This window comes from Engystomops pustulosus, chromosome 5 (genome assembly GCF_040894005.1).
Source record: "Engystomops pustulosus chromosome 5, aEngPut4.maternal, whole genome shotgun sequence".
NCBI classification, from domain to species: Eukaryota; Metazoa; Chordata; class Amphibia; order Anura; family Leptodactylidae; genus Engystomops; species Engystomops pustulosus.
This window is the reverse complement of record NC_092415.1, coordinates 181,570,191-181,582,520: the sequence shown is the minus strand read 5'-3', so window position 1 is coordinate 181,582,520 and position 12,330 is coordinate 181,570,191. Positions and strand designations below refer to the sequence as shown.

Below are 12,330 nucleotides of genomic sequence, written 5' to 3'. Positions count from 1 at the left end.
AGACAAGATTCTTAAATATACTTAGGATAACAAAATAACACACTCTCTATTTCACTGTTATTAACAAAAATACAGAATTTCACAGATATAAGTCCAACCTGCCTCTATTAGTCCTGGTGTTTACAATTTTCGGAGCCCCTGGAAATGACCGTAAATCTTCTCACTATGGTCAGATTCTTCTCATGAATAGCTTCTCTTGTCTGTACACTGCAGTGCTCTCTGTCTCCTGCCCCTCCCCCTGCATTACAAGACCAGATCAGACACAGGCACTTCCTGCCGGTAAGCAGCAGTGTGTAGAGACTTACTCTACAAGCTACAGACAAGATAAGTTCTTTATCCAGGGTAGGGGGAAGGAGGTATATAGCAGAGATGACTATGCGTGTGTTATAGGTGAATTACCAGTGCTGAGAATGTAATTGTGTTTTACATCCATCTCATGGATCTCATCATTACTCATCTCTGATCTGTCTCATCTCTCCTTTTCTATGTGTCAGATACTAGTACAATGTCCAGAAGCTAAATGAAAGTGTATATAAACCTGAACCGTGATAATCTAAGCACATTGTCGGCACACAGTATCTCATAGCACAGTGGAATCATGAAGTGTCTGCTTAGAGAATCCCCGCCCACACACTGGGATCACACTGACATCACTTAGTTATAGGAGCTAAAACAGCAATAAAACTAAGTAAAATTGTAAAGTAAGTGGGTTAAAAATTATCTTTATTGTGTAAACATCACTAGGGGATAAAGATGTGACAACTTTCTTTCATGGGCAAACCCCTTTAACGTTAACTCTTTAAGCAAATGAAGTGAAAAGGCTCCGGGGGGGGGGGGGGGGCATCACCATAGCTCCTCTGGTCTACAGGGCTCTGGCTCTATTCCCTTTCCTTTCTGCCACCTCTGCACTCTCCCCCTCCCTCTGCCTGCTGTAATCTTGCTGGAGCACAGAGTATTTGCTACCTATGCTGCTGCAAGATTACAGTATCAAAACTTATGTTCGTCCTAACCATTGATCAGTCACACACAAACTCAGTAGGGGCATCATACAACATCACCACTAATAGGCTGTGCTAACCCAGGTAGACCGAGGGTGCATTCCGGGCCAGCATATGTTTGCCTGCTTCTTGCGAGCAGGGCCCTCACTCCTATTGTTCCATATGAATGTTTGTACTCTGTAATGTAATATTATGTCTGTATATGTCCCCTATGATTTGTAAAGCGCTACAGAATATGATGGCGGCATGTAAATAAATATTATTATTATTATTATTATTATTATTATTATGAGGCCTTATTTAGTTTTTATTTTGTATGTGCTGCCAAAAAGGCAAAGCCAAAATTGTTATGGTAAAGGTAAAAGAAGAACAATAGACTAAAAAAATACCTAAAAGCAATAAGTATTACACAATGTATGACATAGATCAGTTCTGCCAATTCCCATTCTGGTTCATTCAATTTCCTTGCGATAACCAAATCTATTTTCTTGCATTTACAGCTTTCGTTCTATGTAATAGTAAAGGCCATCTATACGCTCGGGCACAGCGCCTCGCTGATAGCTCTCACAATTGGAAGTGCAATTCTTTGTCTATTTCGGTAAGTACCCAACATTGTAATTTGGAGAGATAACATGGGGAATCAATGGGCTTCATTTTTGGTAATTGACCCGTATCTTTGCAGTAGCATGGCACAACCTATGGATGAGTTCTGGATAATACACCCATGCATTGCATATTGGTTTTAACATGGTGACCTTGTCATGTGACACATCAGTTGACCCCTGTCGTTACATATTGACCCACATTTATGAGAGCCACCAGTTTTTACTGACTTTGCACGTTCTTTCCAGTGTAAACTGCTAGCACATTGGGGCACATTTACTTAGGCGTCCGTTGGAGTTCACCAAAAGTACATTGTCCGACAATAATGCACTGTGCCGCGATTCACTAAGATTGTGCGCCCGATATCCTGCATGTGTCGCTTCCCCGCTCAGGTCCAACAGAGTTCACCATCTTTTAAGTGGTGCATGTAAGTGCATTGTCTTGCAACACATTTTGAAAGTTAAATCCCGCGCTGAGTCTGAATCAGTCGGATCATCCCACGGCACGCCCCCCAATTTGGGCCAAAAACCGATTGCGTGCGCCAAAATCTCACGCAATATAATACCTTTCCAAGCTCTAGAATTCCCTGAAAAAGGTGCACAGTCCTACGAGAGCGAGCAGTGCGACCCTGAGTAAATGAGCCCCAAAGTGTCCACAACACATTCATGTCATGGTTGGACTATACAGAAGCGACACAAAATTGTGCACTGAAATGGGTGTTCCGGTGCTCAGTCGGACCTGCGCCACATCAGTCATGCAATGTCCGACAGAATATTGTTGCACGCTCCATGTTAAAGGTTCCCCAGTAAAAAGTTGTTGCACTCTGTTGGGGCACTGCAGGGGGTGCCAGATTCCTGAAGAATGTGCGCCACAATTTATGAATCTGGTGCCCCCTACACACTACACAGGCAAACTGCAACTAGTGCACTTTGCACTGTTATTGATAAATGTCAAACAATAGTGGTGCATGTGGCATCTAGACCCATAAAGGACCTTTATACAGGTTTGCACAGGCTGACATGCCAAGGAGGGGCATTTTATGATACAGGGTAGCAAATGCACAAAATACAAATGCATTCTGAAAGAATTTTAAGTGTGGTGCATTGTGTATAAAAACACAAACCCTGGCTCAGTTTAGCCCCATGTATGTGCTATTATGGACATGTTGGTAGCTGTTAAGCAAAAATTACTCGGCGTGGAAAATATTAGTGTGTTTTGAATGATCTTTTATGTCCTTCAAGGTTGAAAAGAGACAGACATGCTGAGAAGTAATAAACCTTAGGCAAGTTAACAATTGAATATTTTACACCATCTGAACAACAGTAATATCAGTGGCTGAGCTCAGGAGAGCTTTCCCCTTTATTTTCCAAATGTCAAATTCATTTTTGTGAAATTTAGAAGTTGGTAATTATATACTGCAATAAATCCTGCCTGATTATTATGTTACGGAAAATGTTTCACATTTGAATTATTCGCATTCATTCTCTCTCTCGTTTTAAGCAGATTAGGTCATGCAAGTTCGGCACTGACTGCATTTTAAAGGAACACTTTCATCTTCAAGTGTTTGTTGGGAAGGAAATCCCATATTTAGCCTTTATAGTTTGTGTCTATTCAGGCTGAATATTGCTTAGTACTGTATGTAGAGGTTGCCTCTACATATTTATACATCTCTGACCAATGAGTTTTGAAAGGTTCTTTTTCTTTTAACAGTTGATACTTGATGGTATTTTAATAGCACTATCTTCTCATAGAACAGTTTTTCTGTCTCTGCTCAGCAATTCTCTATTTAGCAGCGAACTTGATAGACATGTTGAGCAGGGATTTCTAACTGTTCTCTTAGAATTATAGAATATTAATGGAAGTCAGAGAGCAGAAAAGATTAAAACTCCCTGGTCAGATGTATAAACAAAAGTAAAGTAGTCTATCCTGCATGCAGCTGTGCGTTGTCATGCTGAATGGACACTGAGACTAAATATTGGATCTGCTTCCCAACAGAAAGGAACCATGCTCTAAGTGTGGACACTTTTTACATTTATTTTTTACAAAGTAAGCCCCTCCTTGACACAATAATAAAAATGAGAAAAGGAAATCTACTATCAAATTCAAGCATGATAAACCAGGGACACTTACTCATAAATCCAGGCACCGTGACTGTTGTAATCTTCTTATATTTGCTATCTATTGCCTTCTTCCTTCAAAAATCAACTTTTATAATCATGCTAATAAGCCTAGAGGGCTCTGGGGGTATTTCCAGGTTGCCCATCCCCTGCAATTACTGCTGTTGATAGGTTACATAGGCAGATGGAGGAGGGAGAGAGTAGTGGGTAGGTGAGACATGTTCTGCACATTGTATAGCCAGTGAATCTGCAGCATGGAGGGACTCCGGTGACACCCCAAAGCCCTTTAGGCTGATTAGCATAGTTTTAAAAGTTGATTTTAGAAGGAAGGAGGCCATAGATAAAAAATATAAGATACAAGTCACGGTGTCTGGATCTATGAGTAAGTGTCCCTGGTTTATCATGAGCGATTTTGATGGTGGATTTTCTATAAGGAAAAAGACAGATATCAGGATGTTGTCTGAGGCAGTGTGGACGGTTATTGCAATGGTTAGAGTTAGGTAACTCTATCCAATAGGACCTTGTAAGGAATTTTTATCAAAAAAGTAAAAAAAAGGTATAGGGGTTGTTTATTATTGACTTTTTCGGTGCAAAAAAGCGGCAAAATAATTATTTTTTAAGAGTCAAAATATTTCAAGGGCTTTTAGAAGTAGTGGCTTAAACATAGAAACACTAGTACTGCGAACCAAGATTTATAACCACAAAAAAAATTACAAGGTCACTCCCCTACAAAAATTGTTCTGGGTACCTGAACGCTATAGGTAATTCCCTCTAAACTGAATTAATGTGTTGTTACCTTTTTCATACATATTACTGGATAATGCAGTGAGATACTTGAAAAAAATTTTTTTGTTCTCTTCTTTTCAATCTAGAAAACTTCATTGTACGAGAAACTACATCCATCTGAACTTGTTCCTCTCTTTCATTTTGAAAGCTATCTCAGTATTAATGAAGGACGATTTCCTCTATTCCGATTATTATCCTTGTCCAGAATCTCTGGTAATTACATTTTGTTCATAGTTACATGATGTGTGTATTGTACATCCAGTCATTAGTCTACTGCAATATACTGACTCAAAGTCACCGAGATGTTAGCCTACACGGACACTTGATGTGATCTTATAAATCAGCACAAACAATAGATCATCATTAGATGTAGATTGACAAATCCATTAGATCCATTAGATTGACAAATGCGTCAATTGCATTAGGATCTGCCAATCATGTTATGTATATAGGGGCCGTCTGATTCTCCCCTTCGGGCTCTTTCACGCTGGCGTGCTATGCATCCATGATTTTCACTGAAGGTTTACTGAGCCATTGTTTTTTTTGGGTGTTGGCTTTTTCTTCACTGATCCATCGAAAAAATAGAAGGCAAAAAAACCCTTGTAATAGGTCAGCCCGGGGAACCAGATGTTGTGTTTTCTAACCAATGTTAAAACTTCAGTTTTTTTGTGAACTTGGAGACAAAATGGAGACAACCCACAATGGACATGCAACACACACACACCAGCGTGAATCCAACCTTATACAGTTGGAATTTAAGCAGTAACTTCCTCCCCATTAAGTACACATTCATACTTAGCCAAACCATGTATGCAAGTGTAGGGGATTTGGGAGAGAGGTTTAAATTTCCAGCTATTTAAAGTGTAGGACCAGCATAGGAACATAATATGATACAATATATCACATTTTATGGGAACATAATTGGGTCTAATCACTGACTAATTGACCAATTAGTGGACAGCTATACAAAACCTGTCCGCTCAGTTCCAGCACTGCTGTTCCATGCCAGCTCCTTCAGCTTTTATCCAATGAGCTGCCATATTATTGGCTATAACGATGACCTTAACACAAATGGCATGTCAATGTGGAGGTAATAATATATTAGAACAGCCAAATAGGAGATGGCAAAGACGATACCAGACCGCTGGTGCTAGAACAGAAGGTTTACGGAAGCGTCATTTCCTTACTGTAAGACAACTTTTTAATCAGCTTTGTGTTGGACAAGCCCTTGAAATGGGAAGAAGTTGCAGACAATTTTAAGTTGATATATTGGCTATTTCTAATTCTGGTGTAATTACATTTCTTGTGTTGCAGACGGGGTGTAAGATCATGTTAGCCTTTGTTCATTACTGTATAACAGCAAACTTCTACTGGCTATTGGTTGAAGGCGTTTATCTGCACACCCTACTAGTGGTTATATTTTCTCCAAACAGACATTTTATTGTATATGTCTTCATTGGTTGGGGTAAGTTTTTCTCATTATCCTGTTCATTAATTGAAAAGTTCCCTGTTAGGTTTCCCTGAAACACAATCATAAGAATGTCTTAACCCTGTTGTACATTCTGTTCTTTTTCACAAACTACTCATAACTAATATTAGTACTATTTTTATATCAAAGTGATGGACACTTTGGCAGACACCCCATTATAAGCCAGTAGGGTCTGTGGGTTACCATTAGAATTTGTTGTATCATGGCATACTACATACGTAATGGCTACCCTATGACACATGTGTCAGAGGTGACATGCAGAGACTTCTTTGCTGACACACGACAAGCTGACAGCATCTGAAGGCGGGACAACTCTTCTGCTAAGAGTGCAGAGAATTGCCGTTCAAAGAGGTAGAATAGCCACTTAGTTGGAGAGTTGTCCCACCTCCGGATGCTCATACTGTCTGATTGTTCTTCTTACTTCACTACCCGACCGCGACAGCATTGGGAGACGGAGAAATTCTCCTGCAGAGAGTGTGGCCTGAAAGGCAGCTATCTTTCCTACAGCTCCTTCCGACACTTATACAATTTATTGTGTACTTACACTTATATAGCTGGAAACACTAGAACTATTTCTCACAGTTGCCCTCTCAGTGGCAAACAACTGGACCAAGGTCCATTTCAGTGACTATAGGGGGAAGGGAAAATCATCTCAGACGTGCACTCTCCTGCTGCCAGTGTACCTACCACAGTTACTGCACTACTGAGGGAAGAAAACACCCAATTAATGACATTTTACCTTGCCAATATCTCAATGTGCTGACACTGTACCCCAACAAAATTATGGATTTTTCTAGAAGCAACACATCGCCCAAGTTATGCTCATTTTTTTATTAGCAAAAGGTTGGTCATCACTGTAATAGATATTGTATTGTGCAACAAAACCCCACAACACAGATAAAACTGCCAATAGCAAACAATAAAAGGACAACATTAAAGGAAATCTACTATTAAAATCCAGAATGATAAATATTATGGACTCTTATTCATATATCCAGGCACTGTGACTGTGATAATCCATGGTGTTCTTTCTTCTAAAATCAACTTTTAAAATGATGCCAATAAGCCAGGTGGGCTCTGGGTGGGGGAAAGGGGGGTGTTATCAGAGCACCTCAGCCTTAAGTGCTACTGTAGCTCCTCTATGATGTGGCTTTACAGATTGTTACAAACTGTCTCACCCAACACCCTACGCCATTAGCACTGTGATTACAGCAGTGAAACAGTGTAACAGCCTGTAAAACCAAATTACAGAGGCACTAGGATAGCCCCTCTGGCTTACTAACATCATTTCAAAAATTGATTTTATCATGCTTTATTTTTATGGTATATTTCCTTTATCTAATACATAAAAGCTGTGCCTTCAATGGTTGCTTTGAGTATCAAATTTTTCTCTTAATAATTTAAAATAATTTAATACTCTGAGATTTTTTTTTCATCCAACTGTACATGAAACACTCTAGTTTTATTAAGTTAATGCTTTATATTCCCTTCTTCACCAGGTATTCCTACGATATGTATTATTGTATGGATATTCACAAGGATTTACTTGGAAGATACTGGGTATGTAAAACGAAAATCCATGACTCTATGAGAAATGTGTGTATGTTCGCTCTGTGGTTTACCTCTTTATCTTTATGATTTTCTTGATATGCTTCTCGTTGCAGATGTTGGGATACCAATGAGCAGAGCATTCCTTGGTGGGTCATAAGGATCCCAATTATTATTTCCATTATCGTGAGTACATTCCCATGTAGCTCTTTGTATATGATTATATCCCTGAATCCCATTCTTATGTTCTTAACTACCTATAATAGAATGAAATATTGCTAAAGGGTAAGGACTACACTAGAAATATCTAGTGCTCCATTGCAGACCAATATCTATGAATGAAAGTATATAGTGGTGGAACTGATTCTGCTGGACTGGTGCAGTCCTGTACATAAGTTGCCCCCCATTTATCACTTTGCTAAGAGCAAAGTTGCCAAATTCACCTTTTGAACATAAACAGGTGTGCAGACTTGAACTTTCAGTTCAGGGCTGTCCCGCATGACCCACACATATTGCCAGATTGACCCCTCTAGCCATGGCTGGGATTGGCCAGGGAAACATAGCTGTGGCTAATAACTAGCGACGGCCTTGCAGGTAATCAGGCAAAATGTCAGGGTTGTGTGGGACATACTTGGAGCCGAACTGAAAATTTGGGTCCGCTCATCTCTAGCCATGAATACATAAAATAAGAATAAATATATATATATAAAGTTATCATATTCTTCAGCACTTTACAGATACATATCCAAACAAAATAACACATTACAGAGCAATAACCTGGTCAGATGGAACAATAGGAATAAGGGTCATGTTTGTAAAAGCTTACAATCTCCTGCCATTTAGTATCCACAACTCCTACACAGTCCTGTGTGTCTCCATGGTTACAGACTACAAACACATTTCTGTTGTCTGAGTAGCATTCCCCAAAATCATTTCCCTATGCTTCATGTAATCCTCCAAAATATATACAGGCAGTCCCCGGGTTACATACAGGATAGGATCTGTAGGTTTGATCTTAAGTTGAATTTGTATGTAAGTCGGAACTGTATATTTTATAACTGTAACCCCAGGCAAAATTCTTTTTGGTCTGTGTGACAATTGGATTTTAAAAATGTTGGGTTGTCATAAGTACATGAATAACAATAAAGCTTAGCTGCAAATTCCTATAAGAACAGTTACAGATGATTACCAACATCCAGAGGTCCATTGGCAACTAGGGGTCGTCTGTAAGTCGGGTGTTCTTAAGTATTGTATTAATAAGTTGGTTTTACCTAAAATGGAGAAAAATTTATAAATAGAGACTTAACTTGTTACAAAAGTAAATGTTCTGCATAAAGTATCCTACCTGTGTGTAACTAAAGCTTCCATGTAGATTTCTGTGTCTCATTGTAAATAAAGCTTTAGGCTGCATTCACACGAACGTGTGGTTTCTCCAGTCCGGTATTTCTGCGCAGTATCAGACCGTATATTCTTGAAATGTTTCATCCGTATGTAGCACGTATGTAACCATAGAGCTCATAGGGCATATGGGACTGAAATACGGGAGAAAATAGGTCATGCTCTATATTTTTAAACGGCTCCTATACAGTACAGTGTAAACAACGGCAATGTAAATGGTAAGAAATGAATGTGGCCGTATGTAACCCGTAAAACAACGGTACTGTACGGGCAGCATATGGTCATTTTTATACATTCGTGTGAATGCAGCCTAATTCTGTGGCCAGATATATGTAGCCCCCTAACTACTAGCCGTGGCTGGCATTAGCCAGGGAGACATAGCCATAGCTACTAGCTAGCCTGCTCTCCATCCAGCTCTCTTCTACTCTTTGTATATAAAAGTCTATCACATTAAAAAGTACATTTAGTAATGCACTTGTGTGTCTTTTTTGTAGGTTAACTTCTGTTTATTTATTAACATCATACGGATTTTGCTGCAAAAGCTCAGGTCTCCTGATGTTGGTGGCAATGACCAGTCACAATTCAAGTATGTGTTACTACAAATATCACGTTAAATTTTCTTGGTAGTTGTCATGTCATGTCCTTGACATCCACTCCTAACACAGCCTGATGTCATATTTCTGAAAACCGCCTCATGCAGTTATGTCTCACATGGATATTTAAATAATTGCAGGTGTCTTATTAGATACATGAGTATAAGCTACGTTTGGGAAGCATACCTTCTGGACATACCCCTACAGCATAATGAAATTAAAGACAATCTATATAAACATCAACATCCTTACTGGAAGGATGGCATTAACTACATACATCATACATCTTGTTTGAAAAAAGAATCTGTTAACCATTGTGGGTGGTGGATAATAGACACCTCCGATGGCTCATTCTAGTGAATTTCTCAAAATTTCTCAAGATTTGAAAGACTTGTATCTGAGTCGAATCTGTCTGAACCATGAGTATGTAGAAGTTCTAACCAGCCTCCTGAACCTTTTCTGGCATGGCCTGGTAGCCTACCATGATTGTGGCAGAATTTCTGTCAAGATAGGGAGGCTTTCAAAGGTAGCTGTCTTCCAGGAGCTCTGCCTCAGCCTGTGGGGAGCAAGTGGTGCAGAACCAGAGCAGCAGTCACTAAGGAGCTTCTACCAGGTGGCACACTTAGGGGCAGGAAGACCCATTCCCCCAAGTTGAATCAGGACTCCAGGAGGGCTGCAACCTGGGACGTAAAATAGGGCTTCCACAACTAGTGTTGCCACAGAGCCCTGGACCCCCTGCTCCCTCAGGCTATGTCAAGGCTCCAGGAGGGCAGCTATTTGCTAAGAGCTTCCCGATCATGGGGCAAGGCCATGCCAAAAAGGCTTCAGTAAGCCAGTCTCAGCTTCCATGACCTCCCAGTTGTTGATCATGAACACCAGCAAAAAAACTATTTGTGCCAAATTGAATTTTTCATGAAATTTGGATCAAATTCCACTTTGTCAAATTAGATTTAACCTAGTAATCAGTATGTAAGTCTTAGATAACCCAAATCTCTTACAATATATGTTTATGAGTTATTTTAGATGTGGTAATATAGCTAACATAATCTGGGGTCAATGGAGAGGAATTTAACAAAACTTGAAGTCCTGAATACAGGCATTAAAATTTTGATAAATATTGGCTTTGCAACGATCCTCTCCATTTTTTGTCTTCATAACGATTCTCTTTGCTTTATAACAGACGACTCACAAAATCAACCCTTTTGCTTATACCACTGTTTGGAGTCCATTATATGGTGTTTGCTGTTTTCCCGATATCAAGTTTTAGTGAATGTCAAATATGGTTTGAACTTTGCATCGGATCATTCCAGGTAACTTAAAAGGAAAATACAGGCAGTCCCCGGGTTACATACAAGATAAGGTCTGTAGGTTTGTTCTTAAGTTGAGTTTGTATGTAAGCCAGAACCGTATACTTTATTATTGTAACCCCAGTCAAAAAATTTTTGGTCTCTGTGACAATTGGATTTTAAAATTGTTGGATTGTTATAAGAACCAGGATAAACAATAAATCTTAATTACAGACACCTGTGATAACTGTTATAGCTGTTTATTGTAGCCTAGGACTAAAGTACAGTAAATTACCAAAATCCAGAGGTCCATTTGTAACTAGGGGTCGTATGTAAGTCGGGTGTTCTTAAGTAGGGGACCGCCTGTATATTGCATATAACTACCTTTATCTTATGTGTATACATTCATTCTGGAAATTCTTTATTTTATAGGGTTTGGTGGTAGCAATTCTATACTGTTTCTTGAACACAGAAGTAAGTACAATTTCTGTTGAAACATAAATAAAATGATGTTAAATCTCTAGTCCCTGTAACTAGAACTTGCAGTCACACTTTAGTTATGTGATTAGACTTGATGTTTTAGGATTTCTTCTACTTCATGTATGTTTAACGAGGAACTATAACTAGCAATGAGCACACCTAAACCCACAATTGGTCATCAAGAAGTTTGAGTTCGGTATTCTGCTCACCCCAACACCCCACCCCGCCGTTAAAGCCAGGATGCACACCACAATTTACAAACCGGCAGCACAAGCCGGAGTCCTTTAAAAGGTGACACCTGTGATGGGTTTTAAAACTGGAGGTAGGCATATGGGTTTGGTACCCATACCTATCAACTTTTTCCCCATTAAATTAGAATTCTGTTCCAGATTTTGGTACCTATGTTTTTTGTTCTTAATATTCATTAATACATAGACAACAGAGTGTTACATTCTTCTTGCCAAAGTGTGATCTAAGTATGGGGTATAGCCATAAAGCATTACTCACTGCACACAATACACATCAATCAGAATGTCCTAGTCTAAGGCTACCCTTTGGTATTCATTATTGTTTTGGTATTCATTATTGTTCTAGTTGCCCATAAAAACCAATCAGAGCTCACCTTTAGTTTTATAAACAGTTGTGGGAAAATGAAAGCTGAGCTCTGATTGGTTGCAATGGTCAACTAGAACAGTTGGGCTCTTAGACACTTCTGATAAATCTCCCAAAATGAACGGGACAGTAACCCCAAGATAAGAGTCTATGGCATTTAGGGCCAGTCAAGCATAGAAGCATAGTTACTCAAACTGTAAACCAGGAATTCTCAGCAGAAAAGCAGTAAGAGTGTGGATAAAACCAAGACAAGAGAAAGATCCATGTAACTAGCCTAAGGGTAAGTGAATCAAGGCTCAGGGATGGTGAAAACAAACATCTAGCCAAGTACTTAGACAACAGCCAACAAAGATCATGACCAGATTTTAGTATTCCACCCAGGGATAGGATTGGACAGGCCGAGTTTGTAACAACTGAGCA

General features: G+C 39.4%; 1 protein-coding gene across 2 annotated transcripts in view; it reads left to right on the top strand.

The window, feature by feature from the left end:
• VIPR2 (vasoactive intestinal peptide receptor 2) overlaps positions 1 to 12,330 on the top strand; it is a 74,337-nt gene that overhangs the window by 57,668 nt on the left and 4,339 nt on the right. Inside the window, exons 5-12 of one of the 2 annotated variants that reach the window (XM_072153974.1) lie at positions 1,499 to 1,596; positions 4,591 to 4,717; positions 5,819 to 5,969; positions 7,493 to 7,553; positions 7,658 to 7,727; positions 9,434 to 9,525; positions 10,713 to 10,842; positions 11,251 to 11,292. In XM_072153974.1, the coding sequence (XP_072010075.1) occupies positions 1,499 to 1,596; positions 4,591 to 4,717; positions 5,819 to 5,969; positions 7,493 to 7,553; positions 7,658 to 7,727; positions 9,434 to 9,525; positions 10,713 to 10,842; positions 11,251 to 11,292 (771 nt within the window). Of the gene's footprint in view, positions 1 to 1,498; positions 1,597 to 4,590; positions 4,718 to 5,818; positions 5,970 to 7,492; positions 7,554 to 7,657; positions 7,728 to 9,433; positions 9,526 to 10,712; positions 10,843 to 11,250; positions 11,293 to 12,330 lie in introns of those variants that run through there. The other variant, XR_011855931.1, reaches the window with a different exon arrangement.